The sequence below is a fragment of the Polypterus senegalus genome, chromosome 11, assembly GCF_016835505.1.
Source record: "Polypterus senegalus isolate Bchr_013 chromosome 11, ASM1683550v1, whole genome shotgun sequence".
Lineage (NCBI taxonomy): Eukaryota > Metazoa > Chordata > Cladistia > Polypteriformes > Polypteridae > Polypterus > Polypterus senegalus.
Genome location: NC_053164.1, coordinates 140,053,078 through 140,077,296, shown reverse-complemented (window position 1 = coordinate 140,077,296; position 24,219 = coordinate 140,053,078). Strand labels below are relative to the sequence as shown.

The 24,219-nt window shown below is 38.3% G+C and overlaps 1 protein-coding gene across 2 annotated transcripts in view; it reads left to right on the top strand.

Moving 5' to 3' along the window:
* LOC120539535 (E3 ubiquitin-protein ligase TRIM47-like) overlaps positions 1-24,219 on the top strand; it is a 78,326-nt gene that overhangs the window by 38,965 nt on the left and 15,142 nt on the right. For both annotated transcript variants that reach the window (XM_039769687.1, XM_039769688.1), the window contains exon 4: positions 21,283-21,857. In XM_039769687.1, the coding sequence (XP_039625621.1) occupies positions 21,283-21,857 (575 nt within the window). The remainder of the gene's footprint in view (positions 1-21,282; positions 21,858-24,219) is intronic.

The window sequence follows — 24,219 nt, the reverse complement described above, 5'->3', positions numbered from 1 at the left end:
TCTCTTGAGGACATTCCACAGCATTTCTGTTGGCTTAAGGTCTGGGCTGTGATTGAGCTACTCCAAAAGGAAGATTTTCTTTTTTTGAAGCCATTCAATCATTTTCCTGCATCACACAAACCTCTAAGGAGCTTCAGCAGTGTACAGCCATCCAGACAATTGTCCTGTAGGATACCTTGATTTGCCCCTCAGTGATGGCAAGCTGTCCAGGTCATAATGCTCCCTCCACCATACTTCATCGCTTGGGTGATGTTTTCATTTTGATATGCTGTGCCTTTTTAATGGTATACATATTGATGCATATTCTCCCTGAACAGTTTTAGTTTTCTCAGTACTCTAAATAGCATTGTGGAGTGTCATGATGGTCTTTGGCAAACCTCAGGTGGGCAGCAATTTTTTATAGAGAGAATTAGTTTCCTTCTTAATGTTCTGCCTTGGATACCATGTCTATTCAATATTGGTTTTGTGTATAGTCGACTCATGAGCAGAGGTGTTAGCCTGTTCCAATGTTTCCTTCAAGCCTTTAGCTGTTACTCTCTTTATACCTCATTGAGGATTCTGTGCTGTGCCTTGCAGCCATCTTGGCGGAGCTCCCACTTCTAGAGAGAACAGCCACAGTACTAAATCATCTCCATTTACACAAGTTTGTTTTTAGTGTATATTAATGACAATCTAAATTCTTTGAAATTACTTTGTACCCCTTTCTAGCATAATGCAAATAAATAGTTCTTGATTGTAAGTGTGCTGCTGAGATCTTGTTTCTAGCAAGGCATATTTTACATCAGCTGTTGCCTCTTGTCTATAGCAAACCCACAGTATCTGAGTCAGTTTTATAGTAGCTTTGCACCACACTTAAAGTCTCATTTAATTAATCAGAATGATATATTCAATATGTTAAAGAACAAGTACAGTAATGTGTGCATTTTGATTAAATCATATTGTTTATTACTATGACATTGATGAAGATCAGACTATATTTTAAGATGTGTACAAAAATGTGGTTAATTCTAAAGGATTCATTATTTTTCTTGCCACTACAAGCACTGAGATGGTGAAGGTGGTTTTCAGACATTGTGGTTTATTAATTTTATAGAACCTCTCAACACTATGGAATTTAACCTTGTCCTGTTTCCAAAGCCAAGTTCTGAGTTAGAAGAAAAAAAGGAATTTTCTTATTTATTTGCATCATCACACCAATGCGCTTTGCTTAGAAAACAAGGATTGTTTTTATAACATGGACATCATGTTATATGCTTGCTTGCTGTTGTGGGAAAGGAAGTTCATTGTAATTTTAGATTTATTAAATCATTTTTTTCATAACTACACCTGTCAAAATTTAAACCACAAAAAATGAAACTTGGTGTACATTTTAGAGAGTCCAATGCCATGCTTCTAAATGTTGCTGAAATGCTCACTGATAGTCATTTGAGTAAATGTCATTTAGAATTACCAGTTATGTTTCAGCATCATTATCATACCTGAAAAACAGCTAAGCACAAGTTGAAGAGTCTTTTAAAAAAAATGATATCCCAAAACTTAAATAACCAGCCATCTTTTAAATGCTGGTTGCTGTGATGCATCATGAGATCAGGGTCAAATGACCAAAAAGTATAATCATACCCCAGCCAAGATAAGTGGCAAAAAGAATGCAATAAACTTACCAAGATGGTACCCAAAAGGTTAAAAAAATAACTGTAAAAAGTAAGAAAACACACTTACAATTAACAGCTCCGAATCATGACACTGGGTAATTTCAGGTTCCCCTAGGCCAGCTGACAGACCTTTCCTGAGTCTTGTCCTAGTGAGCTGTTCATTGTAGATCTCCCATGGGATCCATCAAGTGGGCATTCAAACTATATGTGGGAATCCGTTCATATGACTCTTTTCAGTCTGGAGAAGCAGCAGCAGCTCTGCACCCAAGTTCTCCTGCACTGTTGAGTTCCCCACCCAGTAACCCAACAGCCCAGCAGCCATGCACAGCACCTTCATTTTGATCCCTTATATACTTGTAGTCTCATTCTTTCTGTTACTACCCAAAGGTTGTGACCATATTAGAGCATGAATATATAGGCTGACCATCTTAGGACATGGCTTCTGCTCCAGTACAATATCAACAAAACTATTTCCACTGCAGCTATTTGTCAGCTTTGTAGCCATCTCTTGGCTGACTCGTGAACAAGGTCCAATGAAACTGAACTGCTCAACTTGGGTCAGCTGCCCTTCAGTTACCCAAAGGTAAAAGGCCTCCCTTTTCTGAGTGCACCAAAACAAAACATTTGGCGGTACTAATTCTCACCATAACTGCATCACAACCCTCTGCAAAAACTTTCCAGTATGTACCAAACAATAAAGTCTAATATAGCTTTATCTTGAGTAGAAGAGAGAAGATGCAACCTGGGCAGTGTCTAGAACCTTCAGAGAACAGACTTAATAGCAAGCATGCAAACACAACTCTTGCTTTGAAAATGCAAATACTGAGCATCTAAACAGCAGTGACCATGGAGCCCTGTATGGCTGACTTTTAACAAGATACTACCTGGTGCACTGTCATAAGCTTTTTCAAACTCCACAAACACATTTAGACAAGACTAGAGAATCCTCAAACACCCTCAGATATCTAGACAAGGATCAAGAGTTGATTCTGTCCAACTGGATAAGGGGTTTCCCAGGTAGGCCGAGGTCAGTGAATGCACACTTTTGTAAAATATGACAATTACCTTGACATCTACTAATCCTAAGCACCACCCTCCACCTTAAAGAAAACATTAAAGAGGAATGTTAACCAAAATACTCAAGTGGTGTCAAGTGGTTTCAGCAAATCTGATCTAGCCATGTGACTCTGCCATTATGGAGTTTTTTAACCACAAAAGAAATTTCACCCACAGAAAGAATATTTGTGGCATTGTCTCCTGTGTGGGAGAAATATCAAAATTTGATGAGTACTTTGAAGAGATTCTTGCACCACTTCCACAGTATTACTTGTTGATGCTGACATTTTCCTACAAATCAAGGTTATTATAGTTTTGCCTTTTTATATTATTTTTCATCTCTATATTATTTCTGATCTTACTTGCAAATTCAGTGTAGTTTTCCTTCATTGTGTACTTTTAGTGGGGCAGCACGGTAGGTAGCGCTGCTGCCTCGCAGTAAGGAGACCTGGGTTCGCTTCCCGGGTCCTTCCTGCGTGGAGTTTGCATGTTCTCTCTGTGTCTGCATGGGTTTCCTCACACAGTCCAAAGACATGCAGGTTAGGTAAATTGTCCCAAGTGTGTGCTTGATGTGAATGTGTGTGTGCCCTGCCTGGGGTTTGTTTCCGACCTTGTGCCCTGTGTTGGCAGGGATTGGCTCCAGCAGACCCCCATGATCCTGTAGTTAGGATATAGCGGGTTGGATAATGGATGGATGGATGTATTAATAGTTTAACTTTGATTTTATTTCACAAAGACATTTCTATTTTATTTTTCAGTTTTAGTTTTAGTAAATATGGTATTGTTAAAGAGCTAGTATGGAGTTTAGTTTGTGTCACAATCAAACAGAACTGTACACTGGAAAGGTTTGGATACGAGTCTAATGTTAGTGGAAGCTTACTACGCTACATGGTTTACTATCTGGTTTTGTTTTTGTATGATTAAAAACAAGCATAATCAAAACCAGATACTGAATATGAACAATTTCATACAATGTTATGTTTATATTTTCCATGTCATTGGTGCTGAACAATTGCGCGCTGTCTTTTGGCACGTCTCATCTTTTCCTTATCTTGCCTAGAATGGGGCCAATTTGTGATGAAGTTTAAGTTAATTTTAAGGTTTGAAGGATTTTTACTCTAAATGTCTACAGCACACAACAAACATATCCTGCTCCCTTCAATATTGTATTAAAAAATCTCCTATACTGGGCTTTATTATTTTCTATCAGCCATACTGATCTCCGATTCCATATCAAGCACACAGATTTTATGGACAGAAGTTTGTCACTTGCAGGCCTGAAAAGATATACAAAATTCAGAAAATAGATTGTACTATATTCTGACAGGTGTGATCATGAAAATCATGGGAGCTTAGGAAGAAAAACAAGCATGTAGTGTCAAGGTTAGGACTAGTGAGACTTGAGTAAGAGAAGATAATAGGAGTATGGACAGGCACAGAATGACAGAAACAGCATCTGAGATTAGGCACAATATACAGTATATGTTTTCTAAACTTGCTTATCCAGAGCCAGATTGCGGGAAACCTGGAGCCTATACCAGCAAGGGTGCCAGCCTATTGCAAGAATGCTACATATAAACAATGTGTATGACACGGCTGATGTTAAGACCAAAAAGAGTATGATATTTCAACTAGTGCGAGAGAGAAAAATATTGAAAAGAGGGAGTCAATATTTTAAAACATACCAGGTTATTTTCACAATATCAGGTATTTTGAGCTGTGAACTAAAAAAAGATAAATTAATAAATACAGAATAAATACAAAACACATTATTAGGTTTTAGTTCAGTAGAGACCTTGCCAACTCAGGAATTTTACCAGGTTTGTATCACTTCGTTATTAACCAACCTTTTTAAAGCAAAAGTGATTGGGCAGCAACAATATGCTGATCTTTCATGTTGACCATCAGTATCTCGATTACTTTCAAAAAAGATTTCTCCTGTGCGAAGTGACAGGTGACTTATTGTCAGCAAAATGCAGACACCCGAGAAATAAACTAAAGTATTACTCACTCATGAGGTTTCTGTCCATACTGTAAAGGTTTTATTGACCAGCACATTCTGACTTCAGGCATTTGAATTACATCTTGATATACAAGAAGTGCAAAGAAATGCAGATGCTCATCATCATCATAACTGACATCAGACTCATGCAGCCTGGAATTTGGCCTCGTGTATGTGGCTACATTAATTGCTGTGTGCATACTGTATCTTGGGCTCAGTCAGAATTACAGCTAACATGCCATCATTTATGAAGAGACTAAAGACTAAAATTCTCTCTTGAGCCCCAGAGATCCAGTGAATGGCAGCTTTGAAAGCTGCTGAGCACATTCAAAGCAGCATCATCTTGGTACAATCTATGAATCACAAAACTCCCCTTCATTTGCCTATGCACTGGTGGCACTGAGCCACTGTGTTGGAGGATGAAGAGCACAGGAACAGGCCAGACAGGACTGTGAGCTGTATTTTCCTACTAGATATTTTACTGTCCCCTAATATTGTTCAGAACTGTATAACACATGCTTCTGAGCTCAGTCTTGTCCACATGACATGTCAAAAATCTATCTGCAGAACTAAAGCTGTAAACACAGATGTAATCTTGATCTAGTGAAACGCTTGTAGCACCAAAAGGGGCTTTGGATATATGAAATACTAAGGCGCTTTGCTCGCCAACCCCTTTCCCCCCCTGCCAGCGGCCACCTTCCCGAAACCCCTCTTAAACAGTGATACAATGGGAAACAAATGCATTTAAATAAAAAATGGCGATACAATGGGAAACAAATATATTTTTTTTAATTCCTGTTTGCTCAAACAGTTGCTGCCGTGCTGCTGCTGCCGCCCTAACACGTGATCTGCATTTTGCTTGCCTACCATTCCAACCCCACCCTGCAAGCTGTACGCACTGTTGTGAAGAGGGTGGCCAAGCGCACCCCAAGGAGACATGGCCGCTCCTCCGAAACCCCTCTTAAACGGTGATACATTGGGAAACAAGTAACAGGTGTTTTTTTCACCTCCTCTTTGCTCAAGAAGCTGTTGGCTTGGTGCTGCTACGTGGAACGTAATCTGCATTTCGTACAGAACTGCGAATGTTTAAAAGCCTACAGCACCTGAATATTCAATCTCTTTTCACTGTTCCATTATCCCAAGAGTAATATTTTCAGATTGTTGTCGCTAATGCGATCTTTACTCTCATTTTTGGAGACTTTCGAAATTTCCTACTTCCATTATCTCTAACCTGCTATGCATGTGTATCACGGGACTTGCATCTAAAAATTGTAAGTATGAAGTGACTTGTCCGTCTTGCGGGAAGTGAAAGTGACTATGTCTCTCTTCGAAAGATCACATCTCGTCCCTGGGAAAGTCTCGTTGCAAGTTTTTTTTTTTTATAATAGACAGATAAGTCTTTTGAGAATAATTCACTGATGCCTCCGTCTAATGCCACAAAAGATGTAAATGATTTAGGAATACGTATGCAAGGATTCACCAGGCAGTGGAGAGTAGGATAATGTTGTGGTTGTTACCATAAACCAAATTGTTCCTCACTTTAAAATTGTCACTGTGTCGGCATTTCTGAGGTTCAGTGCGAGTTTCATTTGTCCAGACTTTGCTAGCGGCCTCTTTAATTTACTTGTGTAACTCTTGCCATCAGTCTTGAATTTTTGTATAATGGTGCCATCCACACTGCAGCCCAATCCATGAGACTTGGTTATTTTGGTGTTTCAGAAGTAAGGTGCCCCATATGACGCATTTAAGTCAGACTGGTAACATGAGTAAAAACGTTTGAGATATGTTTTAAAATTCCTTTTTGTATTTCATTAATATTTTTTGGGGTATATAGTTGTTTGTTTAGTCCCTCAACCTCACATATGGGGAGGCACAATTACATTTTCCGGTGTTAATGAAAAGCCTTTGTTATTATTTGGTATTTTTTATTAAAGAATTAGAAAGGTATTTTTCAAGTCAGTTATTGCTTTCCAATCATGATATAGTCTGAAGTGCAGAATTTGTTATTAATATTTTAATTGACTTAAGCCATTCTTGTATCCTAAAATGGAAGTCATGGTGGCAGGGGTCCAAACATGAAAGCAAAAGCCTTAAAAGTATATGTCCATTCAATTTAAGAAACTGTGGATCCCATGTTTCCGATGCAGGCTTCTGTCAACAAAAGGAAACTGGATGTAATACATTTGATCACATATTCATGGTACCATTTACTTGAGGTATATCTAAGGATACATTTCCTGTTCACTTGTCTGTTTACTGTGGCCGTTGCGGGTGGACTTTTGACTTTTACCCTCTGTGCATCCCCAGTTTGTGTAATGTCTGTAGCCTCAGAGTTTTATCCTACTTTTGTCTCTGCCATTTTATTTTTTCATTGATCATATTCTCCAGCGGCTTGTAACAAGTGATGGTCTGCACAAAAACATAACGTACAAGTGTCTGATGCTATGCTAGAGTGTGGTGTAAAAGTGTCCAAGAAAGGCACTTTAACCTCTAAGGTTCTTTTTGCGTTGGTGGATAAGTTAATACTGGAAATGCCTACATTGTTTGCCTTGATTCACACAAGTCTTGCAAAAGTGCCTATTCAACATCCACTCAGCACAGATAAAAGCTCAACTACAAAGCCAACAATATCTCAACACTGGCCAAGCCTAGTTACCTCAACTTCAGTACCTATTGCCAGTGGCTAGAAACCATTCTGCTAATGACGTGTCCCTTCCAGGATTCACTTGCGTGTCGATCTATCTTCAGATTGCGTCCTCTGAGAGGGCTGCTCTTCAGAATAGCCTAGCAAAAGCCAGGAATGGCTACTCCTGTCGGGCTGTCATATCCCAATGGCTACCTTTTGAAAGTGCTACACTATCTTAACAGAAACCAAGGGCTAATCACTACCCCTGACAGTACAAAATCTAAATGGACAGTTTGTTTTATTAACAATCAAGTGTCCGTAAACAACAGGACACATTAGTAATGCAATACTCAAAACTATTTCAATCTTTAATTATGTTTATTTGAAGAAGAAGCCAGGTGTAAATATTAAGATATGAAAACATACAGCCTGAATAATTCAAATCAGTGTCACACAGCAAGCTTCAATTCAGTCTTTGGTTTCTTAAACCAGGTGTGATGGTTGGGAGTGAAGAGGGAGTCTGTAAGTGGCAAAGTCAGACCAAGTTGTCTACTCTTTTGGCAGTTGCTTCTTTCCTCGTAGTCTTGGCAGTTATGATGTCTCTCTGGCAGTGCCTTTTTAAAATCTTTTGAATTTATAGTGTCTTTCTGACTAGTGTTTTTCACAATAAAACCCTGCCTTATTTATGCAAGACCAGTAACAGCGTACTGCACGAAAACGTGCAGTGAATACACTTGACTTGAGCGTTCCTAGTTTTCATTCTTTTTCTCTGTATGTTTATAATTCATTGGCTCAGAGGTTGATGCACTTGCTGCTTCCTGAGCAACTCTTCTTTTCTCCACCCTAGCGGCCCACATCTTCTCTTCTTTCATATGCATCTTTTCGCGTTAAAAATGATTTTGTTTTTGAGATGCAATTACTTAGTACGTTTTCCTTAATTTTTCACTTATGCTGGCACTTAAGTCTACAATCTGCCTCAAAAATGATTAGCAAAGGTGGTAGGAATGAGAATGGCACCCGTACGTATGCGCCACACAGCCGCGAAGTTAATTCTACAATAAAATAAAATAAAAATAAAAAGAGTAATAAAAATCATCACCCGAAAGCAGATAATATACATCACGTAGTATATGTGTACCAAATTTCAAGTCAATAGGTAAAACAGTTTGCGAACTACAGGTGACTTAAAACCCTGGACAGACAAACGAACAGCCACGGTAGCATATTATATAAGAAGATACTGCATCAGTCAGATTTTGGGACAACCATTAATTTCCCATGGTCTGGTTTATTGTTGATTAAGTTAACTTTTGGCTAGACATGAAACGTGTTCATCTTAAAGCCCCAAGCGTCTATTTTACATATTCTTACTAGCATGCACACATTGGTCACTTTACCTAAGCTTAAATACACTCACCTAAAGGATTATTAGGAACACCATACTAATACGGTGTTTGACCCCCTTTCGCCTTCAGAACTGCCTTAATTCTACGTGGCATTGATTCAACAAGGTGCTGAAAGCATTCTTTAGAAATGTTGGCCCATATTGATAGGATAGCATCTTGCAGTTGATGGAGATTTGTGGGATGCTCATGCAGGGCACGGCTCCTGTTCCACCACATCCCAAAGATGCTCTATTGGGTTGAGATCTGGTGACTGTGGGGGCCATTTTAGTACAGTGAACTCATTGTCATGTTCAAGAAACCAATTTGAAATGATTCTAGCTTTGTGACATGGTGCATTATCCTGCTGGAAGTAGCCATCAGAGGATGGGTACATGGTGGTCATGAAGGGATGGACATGGTCAGAAAGAATGCTCAGGTAGCCCGTGGCATTTAAACGATGCCCAATTGGCACTAAGGGGCCTAAAGTGTGCCAAGAAAACATCCCCCACACCATTACACCACCACCACCAGCCTGCACAGTGGTAACAAGGCATGATGGATCCATGTTCTCATTCTGTTTACGCCAAATTCTGATTCTACCATTTGAATGTCTCAACAGAAATCGAGACTCATCAGACCAGGAAACATTTTTCAAGTCTTCAACTGTCCAATTTTGGTGAGCTTGTGCAAATTGTAGCCTCTTTTTCCTATTTGTAGTGGAGATGAGTGGTACCCGGTGAGGTCTTCTGCTGTTGTAGCCCATCCGCCTCAAGGTTGTGCGTGTTGTGGCTTCACAAATGCTTTGCTGCATACCTCGGTTGTAACGAGTGGTTATTTCAGTCAAAGTTGCTCTTCTATCAGCTTGAATCAGTCGGCCCATTCTCCTCTGACCTCTAGCATCAACAAGGCATTTTCGGCCACAGGACTGCCGCATACTGGATGTTTTTCCCTTTTCACACCATTCTTTGTAAACCCTAGAAATGGTTGTGCGTGAAAATCCCAGTAACTGAGCAGATTGTGAAATACTCAGACCGGCCCGTCTGGCACCAACAACCATGCCACGCTCAAAATTGCTTAAATCACCTTTCTTTCCTATTCTGGCATTCAGTTTGGAGTTCAGGAGATTGTCTTGACCAGGACCACACCCCTAAATGCATTGAAGCAACTGCCATGTGATTGGTTGATTAGATAATTGCATTAATGAGAAATTGAACAGGTGTTCCTAATAATCCTTTAGGTGAGTGTATATGCATTCTAATAAAAAAAAATGACACTCTTTAACAATATACACTTATTTTCCCTGAATACCTCTCCATTTTTCATATACCCCAGAATTGTATCTACTTCCAAAATTTGATGGTATTGGGGAAACTATCTCATGAATATTAATGATTTAATGAGGACATATACAATACATCCATCCATCCATTATCCAACCCGTAATATCCTAACTATAGGGTCACATGGGTCTGCTGGAGCCAATCCCAGCCAACACAGGGCGCAAGGCAGGAAAGAAACCCTGGGCAGGGCGCCAGCCCACCGCAATATACAATACAATACAATTTATTTTTGTATATCCCAAAATCACACAAGAAGTGCAGCAATGGGCTTTAACAGGCCCCCCTTGACTCTCTAAGACGACTAGGAAAAACTCCCAAAAAAAACTTTGTAGGGAAAAAATGGAAGAAACCTTGGGAAAGGCAGTTCAAACAGAAACCTCTTTCCAGGTAGGTTGGGCGTACAGTGGGTGTCATGAAGAAGGGGGTCAATACAATACAGTACAATATAATACAATACAGTACACAGAACAGAACAAATCCTCAATACAGTATAACAAACTTTTTTTACAAGTACAGAGCAGACTTGTACAGTAGATGATATCTCATAATAGGATTTGGATTTGTTTAGTCCTGGAGACCTCAGCCATCAAGCTGCCTCCCCCATTTAGCCATTCCACAGCTGAAACATTGCTTGGCCAGCCAATCCGATGAAAGGACCCCTCTACCCCACAATTCCTGCGATCCTCCATCAGGGATGACTTTACCTTAGGCAGGCAAAACAACTTGGCAGGTGGGCTGTGGCACCAAGTGCCTCATTTGAGTACCGAGAAGAGAAACAGAATAGGTGAGGGTTAGTATCAAATTATAACTATGTTACTTTTGTGTTAGTGCTAATGACTTACAACAGAGATGCAGTATATACAGTAAATCAGCAGCTCTAGTCAGGATATGCTAAACTGAAGTAGTGAGTCTTCAGCCGGGATTTAAAAGCTGAGATCAAAGGGGCATCTCTTATAGTAGCAGGCAGACCATTGCACAGTTTAGGGGCCCTATAACTTATTTTATTAAGCCTTGGAATCATAAGCAGGCCACATCCTGAGATCTTATTGTGTGCTCTGGTTTGTAAGTCATAATAAGTTCAGACAAGTAAGCCAGACCTTGGCCACTTAATGCTTTATATGTTAAAAGGAGGATTTTCAAATCTTCCCTAAACTTAACCGGGAGCCAGTGCAAGGATTTAAGAACTGGAGTTATGTGTTCGTATTTTCTTGTTCTTGTAATAATTCTTGCAGCAGCATTTTGGATTAACTGGAGTCTGTATAAAGAACAGTTTGAACATCCAGTGAACACCGCATTGCAGTAGTCAATCCTACTAAAAATAAATGCATATATTAATTAATTTCTCAGAATCCTGTTTATTTAGAAAGCGCCTTAATTTCCCAAAATTTTTTAAGATGGAAGAAACATGATTTGGACAACTTTGTAATATGAACTTTAAATGATATGCTAGAGTCAAAGATAACTCCTAGATTGCAGGCTGATTCAGTAAAATTAATGGTTATTCCAACTGAGTTAAATGATGACAAAATATTGTTGTGATCAGCGTCATTCCATCCAACAATTAACATCTGTTTTATTGATGTTTAAAGACAAGTAGTTCTCATCCATCCACTCCTTTAATTCACTAACACAACTAATTAAAGACAACATTGGAGAAACTTCATTTGATCTAAATGAATATAACTGGGTGTCATCTGCATACAAGCGAAAATGAACATTATGTATCCTAATGATAGATCCTAGTAGAAGCATGTAAAGTGAAAACAGTAAAGGTCCCAGTACTGAGCCCTGCGGGACACCATATCTCACATCTGTATATAATGATGGAGTACTGTCAGCACATTTCTGTACTTATTGGAATCGATTTGATACATAAGAACTAAACCAAGTGAGCACAGTGCCTGTAAGCCCAACATCATTTTCTAGCCTGTGCAGTAAAATAGAATGGTCAATGGTGTCAAATACTGCACTTAAGTCTAACAACATAGTTACAGTGGAGTTGCCAGCATCAGAGGATATCAGAATGTCATTTACAACCTGCATTAGTGCTGTTTCTGAACTAGGACCAGTGTGGAAACCAGACTACAATTTCTTAAATAAATTGTGATGCGTAAGGTGTGACTAAAGATGATTGGTGACTACTTTTTCTAGTATTTTAGAGAGAAATTTGAAATAGGCCTATAATTATTTAGTATGTGTGGGTCTAGGTCTGACTTTTTAAGTAATGATTTAATGACCGACACTTTTAGTGCAACAGGTACTGTGCCATGCAATAATGAACTACTGATAATGTTTAGAATAGGTGCTGCAAGAATATCCATTGAACTTTTTACTAGTTTTGTTGGCACTGGATCTAGGGAACATGTAGTTGGTTTCATTTTAGAAATTAAAGTCTTCCTACTCAGTTACAGGATTAAAATTACTAAAGTGCTGAATGCAATGTGAGACTGGGTCTGCTAAACTAGTATGCGGTCTGTACTGTGATGCTGAGATCTATATTTTTAATTTTCTCATTGAAGAAGTTCATAAAGTCTGTACTGCTATTATCTGTTGGTATTTTGCACTGTAGATCTGAATTCCCATTTGTTAATTTAGCCACTGTTCTAAACAGTACCGAGGATTTTTATTATTGCTATCTATTATTGTAGAATAGTATTCTGAGCGAGCTTTAAAGAGAGCTTTGTTGCTCTCCATCTGCTCTCCAGTTTTTGACACTCTAATTTAAGAGCTAAGAGTATTTTCATTAAACCAGGGAGAGTTTCTATTTGGACATATGTACCTGCCTGTCCTTTCAGTTACAGAACATTTCCCACATGAGCTCTGAGTCCACAACTTGAAAGAGTGATTATCTAAAAACAAACCGAAATATAACACATTGAATTTTATGAGTCATATTTAGCATAGTGTAAAAGCTCAATTCTCCCACAGCATTACAGCCCTGAAATCATCTGATGTGAGTATGCATCTACCATGATTCACAACCTGCAAAATCATAATTTTTTCTTATGCCACATGTACAAAAATCATATATTTTTTTACAGAAAATTCTGGAACACATACTGATCAATGTACAGATAAAGTGGTTTATCAACAGATGTAACATAGCCTATGGAGTAAAATTCACACAGATAGAACATTAGAAAAATCTAGATGAGAATAGGCTATTCAGCCCAACAAACCACTACATTCTTATCCACTTATGTCTTCTAAAGCATCAAGTCTAAATTTGAAAGTCTGTAATTTCCTGCTGCCTACCACTATGGTTCTCACTGTAAGGAAAACTTCCTAATGTTTGTATGAAATTTTACCCTTAAGCTTCCATGTTTGTCCCCATGTTCTTGATGAACTCAATTTAAACTACATCTCGATCCACTGTACTAAATTCCCTTCAATCGTGTCTTCTTTTAGTCTTCATTTGCTTAAACTGAAAATGCTCATCTCTTTTAATCTTTCTTCATAGTTCATCCCCAATGGCCCTGGAATCAGACTAATCTCTTTTTTCTGGACTTTTGCTACCACTGCTACGCCATTTTTGTAGTCTGGAGACCATAACAGTACACAGTACTCCAGATGAGTCCTCACCAGTGTGTTATAAAGCTTGAGCATAACCTTCTTGGACTTGTACTCAACACATCGTGCTATTTAACCTAACATTCTGTTGGCCTTCTTAATTGCTTCTGAACACTGGAAGTTGATAGTGTAGAGTCCACTACGACTCCTAAATCCTTCTCATAAGGACTACTTTAGATTTTAAGACCTGTTGTTTGTGTTGTGTATTCAAACCTATCATTTTTACTTCTACATGGAACACTTTCCATTTATGCTGTCCAAGTCCCTCTGTAATGATTCAACTGATTCCAGATTATCTGCAAATCCACCTATCTTGGTATCATCTGCAAACTTAACCAGCTTGTTGCTTATATTCCTTTCCAAATCATTTATATACATTAAAAATAGCAGTGGTCCCAGCACTGACCCCTATGGAACTGCACTCTTAACATCAGCCAATTCTGATGAGGTTCCTCACACCATACACCTCTGCTTCCTATGTTTAGCCAATTCTACACCCATCTACACACGACACCCTGAACTCCTTCTTTTAATTTGAGTATCAGCCTCTCATGTGGCACCTTATCAAATGCATTCTGAAAATTCAAGATAAATAATACCATGCTGCACTTTGATTATATCCTTTCGTTGCATCATCGTAAAAAGAACCCATGCTGACTGTCATTAAAACTCATGTTCTTGCCATGTGTTGCTCAGTCTTATCCTTATTACTTCTATTAATTTACCTGTGATGCACATTAAGATTACTTGCATGGATCTTCCCAGTCATCCTTTTTATATAATAGGATAGTTTTTGCCATTTTCCAGTACTTTGGAATCTCCCCAGTGTGCAGTGACTTCCTAAAATATTTATTAAGGCTTTATATATTTACTTGTAAGCCTTCTTATGAACTTGAGGGTAAATATTATCTGGTCCTAGTGATTCGTATGATTTCAGCCTGTTTAATCTGAGCAGCACCTCTACACTTTCTCAGTCACTCAGTACCACCTTAGTAGTCCATTTCACCGGTGGGAGTTTATCCACTTCCTCACATGTGAAGACCTCAGAAAAATGTGAATTCAGAGCAGCTATTTCTTGATTCCCCTTTACTATTCCTGATGCGTTACATGTAAAACATTTTTAAACCTGTCCTTGACTGTTTCTGCACTTAAAAGCTTTTCCCAGTCTATCTTCATTAGACTTTACCACATCTGTTCAAAATGTGCCCTACCAATGTTAAACTGAATAATTTTTTAATTTTAGCATCTGCACATTATTCCAAAACAGAAAACTGAATTATACACTTTATGGTTACTTGACCCTAGTGGTTCAATCACCTCTACACCCTCAAATCTATCCTGATTATTACAAAATACTAAATCCAGACAGGCTTACCCATATGATGGTGCTTTAAAATACTGTTTTAAACAGTCACATATTACTTCTAAAAACTCCTGGGGCCTCATGCATAACGCCGTGCATAGAATTCACACTATAACATGACGTAAGCACAAAAGCCGAAATGTGCTTACGCACAGAAAAATCTAGATACACAAATCTGTGCGTACTCCAACTTCCAAGTTCTTCTGCTACATAAATCCAGGTCAGCGTTAAAAGTAATGCTCGTACACGCGCCTTCTGTTCCACCCCAACTCCTCCCAGAATTACACCTCTATGAATATGCAAATCAATATAAATAGCCCTTAAGCTCAGCCTTCTGTGAAAAAACAATGGGAACAGCACGGGGGAAAATATAAGAATTTCAGCGAATACCAAGTGGAGGCAAGGAAAGACTTTCTATTTGTTGGTTTAAACAGTAGAATAATCAACAAAAGGAAGCTGATCGAGTGACAGAGTGTCGGAGAAACTCGAAAGCTCAAGTCCACCAAGTCGCACAGTACCCGAAATAAAAAAAGTTGTCACATATCCAAGTCCCCGTGAAAAGGCGAGTTGTAGCCCAACATCTGAGTGTTATATGAAAGCTTATTAGGGTACAGAGAAAAAAATAGGCACACAGTGGGGAAAAAAGCAGGAAATGTCAACTTTAATTTTGAAATTGTCATTAAACTAGAACATCATAAACTTCATCTTAAAATCGATTAATTTACTAGTTTCTCAAATCCCATCGTAACTAAACTAACATGTTAAATGCTTTGTTTTTGTATTTAATCTTCTTTGTGCTCTGTGTGTGAATCACTACGTGGTTCTTAAACCGGCTTTCTCTTCCTCCGACAGGACACAGAATGCATTACATTTGTGATATTACAGCTGTCTGAATAATTAAAATACTGAGATGTATACGTGATATCTTTTTCATGATGATAGGAATGAAAGCATGTTATTAAAGATGGGAACACGGTAGCAGTACTGTCTCTTTCAAATGTACTAACCCCCAATTCCTGTCCTCAGTTTTCTTTCTCCAAATACCCAATCGCCACACAATCAGCTCTGTAATAGATGTTAAGCCATCTGTAAGCTTACAATGATGATTCTTCAAAACTTTCAAGGAACATTGAAATATCTTCATAGTATGTGTTTAATTATTCTATCCATACAGCATTCAATCAGGATCAATCTGTGAACTAGCTAGCTCTGCGGCACCGTGTCCTCACATGTTTAATTATTAACAATACAGATTATTTAAATGAAGTTAAAGTTTTATCTGTATAATATAATAAACATATTTTGCTGCATTTCTTATTAAAAATGATATCATCGCTTTATAAAGTGGCGCAGGTTGTGCAATATTATAACTGAAGTGCAAGTTTACAGTGAGGTGATTGTACGTACTTATAAGTACAAACAGTTCTACAAGGAGCACTTGATGGACTGATTGATTGTTTAAAGTTCTTGGGATGAAATTATTTCTCAACTACGAGGTCCGTACAGGAAAGAGCATTTTGCCGTGGCTGAGGCAGCATGTACTTGATGCTGTATACCGATAATTCTCTTTCCGATCAGCTGCTGCTGTGATTCCCCACTCAGATACAGTGATATAAATACGCTGAGTGGTGCAGTGAGAGTAATATGGAAAAAGATGATCCACTGTGGCAACTCCTAACGGGAGCAGTTGAAAGAAGAACGTGCAGTTAGAGTAACAACGCTAAAGCAGTTATGGTATTTGGAATACTATGGCTATTCCATGAGCCATTATATTGTTACAGGTTAATTACAATCAGATGCATTATACTAAAACAATATGCAGTTAGTTTCAGTGTATTTATAAAGCCGCCTCAGGGATGTAAATCTAAGAAACAAAGGGTAACCACACAGGAACAATAGCACTGCTTTGACGCTGGGTGTCGCCAGTCTGCAAAACCAAGTGGAGAACTTGCGTACGACAGTTTATGAGGTACCGTGGAAATGTGTGTGGCTTTATGCCAAGTTTAGGTTTTATACATCGTGATTTGAACGTGGAAATGTTCTTACGCAACATTTCTGTGCGTACGCACCATATGTACATGTGGCCCCTGGTCTTTTGCCTCCTCTGTTTGCAAGATTGTCCCAGTTAAAACCTGGGTACTTTTTAATATTACCAAAAAAGATGGGCATTGAAATTATTGTCTTCTTCTGGTGGTTTATAACACACTCCAAAAACAAGGCCTCTTTCCCCAGTACTTTCCAGACTAACCCACCTGTCCATATGAAGATGGGGACTCAATGTCCAACTGAAGAGGACTTGCATTTAAATTCTGTTTGACATAAACAGCAACCTCACCTCCTTTTCTGTTCTCTGTCCTTCCTAAAAATGTGCATATGTCTGTTATACTCATTCCCATCTGTGTTATTTAGCCAGGTTTCTGTTGTTGTTGTTGTTGAGGTAGTATGTTGGTGAAGTATATGTGGAAGAGTTGTCAGCAGTGGTAGTGCTGCTGCTTTGCAGTAAGGAGACTGTGGAAGATTGTGGGTTCACTTCCCGGTTCCTCCCTGTGTGAATAGCGCTTTGAGTACTGAGAAAAGCACTATATAAATGTAATAAATTATTATTATTTTTATTATTAAATTATTATTATTATCTGTACTGAAGTACACAGTGCCAATCAACTCTGTGGCATGTTGTGTGCACACATGATAAAAATGCACTAAGGAATTAATAAACAAAGGCAGGTTATGTGATGGAGCCCACCCACAATGAAACAAAATGAGGCTCTAAAACACAGTTACCAAAATGCATAACCCATGTTGATTCGCACTTTCCGAGAATCTATACTAATAAAAGGCAAAGCCCTCACTGACTGACTGACTGACTGACTCAGTGATCACTAATTCTCCAACTTCCCGTGTAGGTAGAAGGCTGAAATTTGGCAGGCTCATTCCTTACAGCTTACTTACAAAAGTTAGGCAGGTTTCATTTCGAAATTCTACGCGTAACAGTCATAACTGGAACCTACGTACACATATGCGGCCACAGCCTGCAGCTCGGTCACCATGTGAGATGCAGTTGCGTCCCTCATCGTCACGCCTCCCATGTAATTGAGTGCCTGCCCATATAAGGCCGTCCGTCAGCAGCTATCCAATAGAAATGAAGATGAGATGGTCAGGGATAGACTAGTGTTTGGTACAAACTCAGCAAAAGTACGAGAGAAACCTTTAAGTGCCGGGTCTTAGCTAACATTAAATAAAGCTGTGGACATCGCAAGATCACACGAGATAGCACAAGCACAGCTGAGAAGCTTTGATGCACGTACTCTGAGCGGCTCACGTGAACTGGCTTTGCAGGACTGGGAAAAGTAAACCCGTGCATGCAGTGTGTGATATCTCAGATAAAGAGGAAGACGAGCTGTTTATTGATGCAGTAAGAAAGGAACAACCCTCTGAATCTGAACAAGCCATTGTAGACATATCAATAGGAAAAGCAAGGTGTAAAGCGTAAGTTTAAATTAAGTCTATTGCCACGATACCGCTAAATATTCGCAGGCAAATCCACAACTTAATAACGGGAATGCCTGTTAAACATCTTAGATTCACGAGTTCGATGAATGAAACCTGTTATCTTTACAGCGGTTGACAAACACGGAATATAACTTGAACACAACACACCCTCCAAATATGAACCTGATTGAAAGAAACAATGATAATCAAATCCTTGATGACAGCAACACTCATAACAGTGACAAAAGAATTACATTGACAATCATGTCACGTTATTTTTAAAATGTTTCCTTTTCTTTTTCATAACTTCTTTAACACACTATTTCTCCGCTGCGAAGCGCGGGTATTTTGCTGGTGTGGTAATAAAAGAACTGGTGACAACCTTTTTTAAACTTAATAAGTTGCATTGTTTTTTTTAATGGTAGACATTTACTCAAACCCATAAACTGATGGGATAGTGTGAGTTGGGACTTATTATTATCTCATGTAGTAGTGAGTTTCTGTGTGACATTTTTTCAGTGATTATTGTCTAGTCTACAGAGACAGGAATTCATATCTTGGCATCAACATTGAATAATCTCAACAATGATGCATTGAGACAGCTTTTCAAGTGGATTCCACACCCCTGGAAAGGTTTACATAGAGTTATGCGATCAAAAAGGTCCACACACACAGCTAAGTCTCCTTTCAACATGGCTGAATCTCACAAAAATGTTTAGCCTTTTGTCTTTTTTTCCCTCCTAAGATGACATGGATAGGCCGATTTGCAATGTGTAAGCAAGCTTAAGATGTGGGGTCAACTCGACAACACTCTTGCCTTGAAAAATTGATATATTGTGTTAGTTTTAAGATGTTTGTTTTCATAATTGGACCCCCACCCCTTCACTACCATTTTAAAATGTAACTCCAGGCTATGCATTTAAAAAAATGCTTCACTTTAGACCACAAAACATGTAACAAATTAAATATATAATTTTGAATTTAAAAATAAAAATTCAAAATTTGTTTATGTGTTTTATACTTTGAAGGATATTTTATAATACAAAACATTAGGATCTGTAGCTGGACAATGGTGTCCATATAAAAATGTTTCCCTGGCAGTTGTCTTTTGAAAGGTTAAATGAGTCACAGCAAAGAAAAGCAGCAATGCCACCTTTATTTTGAACTTTTAAGTTAAATCGATCTTGCGAGGGACAATTGAATATTTCTGGGCTCATTCTATACCTGCTGACCTAATTCTTTGTTAGAAAGAACTGTATGTGTGCATATCTAAAAAAATATATACAGCAAGTACACAAGTACTAATAGAGTGCCCATCAAACATAATCAAAATGTCAAAACTGATACAATATAGATTACCCAGAAAGAGTAATTACTACAGCCACTACATTTTCAGTTCCTTTAAACTTGAAATACTATTCTTTTAAGTCAATAAATAGACGGCATGATTAACCCAATTTCCAAAAACAGGCACTGCATAAGACCTAAGATGGTGTTTGTATACAAAAAAGGGAAATGCCTTAACGTTTTAATATAACCCTGTACATTCAAAACATGTTGAAATTTACATCGTAAAGCAAAGTTAAATACAGCATATTTCCCTTAAATAGTAAATTATATTGCAAACCCGCTCATTCATAAAAACAAACGGGGTTATCATGTTGTATTTACGTATACAAAATCTAAATGTTATTAGAAATTGAAGTGTTGGCGATAAACGTAAAGTGCACTAACTATGTTAATTATTAAAGGCGACAGAAAACTTAATCAGCAATGTATAAGACATAATTGGTGGGTTTAGAATCAACAAACATGGAGTCTGCTGGCACACTGGCTGTACATGTACGATAAACCCACTGGGAGTGTCTTGCTCATCTCGAATGTGAAGCAGGGATGTTTGCACAGATCTACTTAAATATTTGTTTTTTCAGGAGGTTTGCTGTTGATCAACCATCCCTGCTAATAGCTCATGTCTTATGTATCAGCTTCATTTCCTTTATACTGTGCTTTTAATAATCGCCTATGCATGACAGAGATAATTAGAATATTTTTTCCTAATCCCACAAGCTTGTTTAAATTGCGGATTGGGTTGAACTCAGCAAGAGGATTCTGGGACCAATGTAAACTGCAGCTGCAAGAAAAGCAAATGTGTTATTTATTCAGGACAGAGAAAGAGAGCCCTTACCATCCTCAAATACGTATCTTTGGAGGGAGTCAGTCACCAAGAGTGTGTGCAGTTTCTCTCCTTCCCAAACAATATGTGTATCTGGGCTCATTTATGAAATACGCTTCCAGTGGACTGTGGTCAAGATTGTTTTATCTTCTTTCTGTCTCTGTGAAGCTGACTTTGTTCCTCAGCCAATCATGGGAATACAATATAAATGAAGTTTCAGTTTTGTAAAATCTGTGAGACATGTATCTTACTGTTCTTAACATTTCTGGGAGGTTTCCAGTAAATGAATGTGTTATTGCAAAGAGTGTTTTGAAGTATTAAGAAGTTTGATAATGAATGTATTATGATGAGCTCCCTGTAAGCCAAAGGAGATTGTTTTTTACTATGCTTATTCTCTCAACATTTTGATGTTTTTCTGGAGTTTTATATTAAGTGGTAATTATCAGAACCCATCTGAAGTAAATGTAAGCTTTAATTCAGAACAAAAGATGACTGAGGAATTCAGACTTTTTTTTAATCTTTTAAATCGTGTCTCTGATTGCGAGAGGGGCAGAGCCTACCCCAGTTGCAACGAATAAAGAATGTTATGTATGATTCTGGGATAATGGTTCTCTTTTTTCTTTCAGGTTCAGCTTATGTGAGCACTCCACTTTCTGATGACCACTTCACTTGTCCAATATGCCTGGATTTATATGTGAACATTGTCAGCATTCCCTGTGGGCATAATTATTGTAAGGGCTGTGTTGAAATATACTGGAAAGAGCGCAATATATTCACTTGCCCGGTGTGTAAAGCTAGATTTTTTAGAAGGCCTAATCTTAACGTTAATAAAGGCTTTTCTGAAATTGTGGAAGAATTTAAAAAACGAAGGTCCCTCTTTCCAGAAAAAAATCTTGCTGGACAGGGAGATGTAGGCTGCGATGTCTGCACTGGCATTAAATTCAAGGCCTTGAAATCCTGTTTGGTATGCGTGACTTCCTACTGTGAAGACCACATCCGGCACCATGAGAAAGAGGCCCTGAAGTGGCATACGCTGGTATCCCCAGTAAAGAACCCTCAGGATTGGCTTTGCAAGCTACATAAGAGGCCATTGATGATGTTCTGTAAAACTGACCAGGTGTGCATTTGTAGAATTTGCAATGAATACGTCCATCAAGGCCATGAAACAGTTGCGGCAGATGTAGAGTGGAGACAAAGAAAGGTGAGTGTGTGTTCAGCGATTTTTAAAAAGAAATATTAGAATATTTCCCATATTATAAATGCAGCCGCCAATAAAAATAAAATGTCATTCAGGCTTTTAGTCTCTTAGTAAAATCTGAGGGCCTGAATGTTGATCGAAGTGATGTTAACCCAGCTATATCCTAATAGGTTTGTTATGCTACACAGTCATTTTAAACGATGAAGGGGCTGCAGAGCTCTTAGTATTGAAAACAGTAAGACTGTGACACTTTATTCCTGCATAATTAAGTCAGTATTAAGTATGATAAATAGACAAGAATAATATTAATTAGAAAAAAAACAATGAATGAATTGAATAAACAACAGAATGTATATTGTAACCATAAGTAAAGACATCAACACAAGACAACATTGAAAGAAACCTGTTTAAAAGTAAAGACGTTTCTTCAGTAGCCCTAAAACATTAAGCTTCATTAAATGTGAAAAAAAATTAAAAACACTCCAACCCTACTGTGAAGTTTTATCGAATGAAATATAGTTTCCATTGCTCCTATGTAAACTTAAAAAGTTAAAGCTCCCAGTCAAGATGAGTACAGTAGTTAGTGCATTTCCCAATCACTCTTTGAAGCCTTGATGATGGCAGAGCCCACTGTGCTTGTATCCTCTCCACTTCATGAGTGAATTTGCTTCACTTTTATAACCTGGTTATTCATAGATGCCTCGTTTCTAAAATGCCAGGTAAATCATTAATCTGGTTAGAGAAACCGGGACCCTGGTCTCTGAGAAACCAGCTTAACACGTATACATTTCTCCATGAGTGACCTGGCTATATTGCCACGTAAAACCCTTAACCAGGTTACAGATCTTGTTGTGACCACCAGTCTTTGCTTCACACATGCATCCAGTAACCACAAAGATTCATTTTCTGAGACAAATGCTTTGGAGGTTGCATTATGTCTTCTCCTTGTTGAAATAATCTGTCTCAATACTGTATTTCTGAAATTGCTCCTTAACCTTTCCATGCATGTGTTTAAAATGTTCGAGGCAACTTTATGCTGTGCTGTGAGGATTCTGTACATTGTATAGAATGTTATGAAGCTAACCAAAACTCCAATGTTATTGTTAAAAAGTGCTGAGATACAGAAAGCACAAGGTCAGTCAATGCAGAATAGAACAGAGAAATATAAACATAATTTGTAAATAGATGTCACTGTGCAATTAAAGAAATACTCCCCCCAAAAATGATAATTTTCAGTTACATTGCCTGTGATGTTTGTAACAATGACCAAGAAAACAATTCTCAAGTTTTAAAGAATAACAGAGGTCGCAAGGATTACGATACAGTGGGTTTCAATAGGGCAAGGTGGGGAACAATAACAGACCATCAATATTAAAGCATCTCTGAAAATCTCAGGTTACTTGTGTCAAGTATCTACAGTAATCCCTCCTCGATCGCAGGCGTTCCAGAACCCCCCGCGATAGATGAAAATCCGTGAAGTAGAAACCATTTGTATGGTTATTTTTATATATTTTAAGCCCTTATAAACTCTCCCCCACTGTTAACATTATTAGAGCCCTCTAGACATGAAATAACATCCTTTAGTCAAACGTTTAAACTGTGCTCCATTAAAAGACAGAGATGACAGTTCTTTCTCACAATTAAAAGAATGCAAACATATCTTCTCTTCAAAGCAGCGCTGTCAGGAGCAGAGAATGTCTGAGAGAGAGAGAGCGCGAGATAAAAGCAAGCAATCAAAAAATCAATACGTGCTTTTAAGTATGCCGAAGCACCGCGATAAAATGGCATTTTTTAGAGTAGCGTCCGTATCTTCTAGGCAAACAGCCTCTGTGCAAACAGCACCTCTGCTCACACACCCTCTGTCAGGCGCAGAGAATGTCAGAGAGAGTGAGAGAGATAGAGAAAAGCAAACAATCAAGCACCGCGCGGGAAGCATATCGTATATCATTGAGGAGTTTTAGTTAATATGTAATACATGCTCTGACTGGGTAGCTTCTAAGCCATCCGCCAATAGCGTCCCTTGTATGAAATCAACTAGGCAAACAAACTGAGGAAGCATGTACCATAAATTCAAAGACCCACTGTCCGCAGAAATCCAGCGAACCAGTAAAAAATCCGTGATATATATTTAGATATGCTTACATGTAAAATCTGCGATGGAGTGAAGCCGCGAAAGTCGAAGTGCGATATAGCGAGGGATCACTGTAGTTGTATTTTTTTTGCTAAAATATTGATAAATAAGTTTGAAGTGTTTTTGAATTAAAGATGCTCTCTAAATTCATTCATTGGCCAAGAACCCTGTCTTCAAATGAAAACTAAAATTCATGCTTATTATGTCAGAAACTTTTTTGTATCAGTTTTCAAA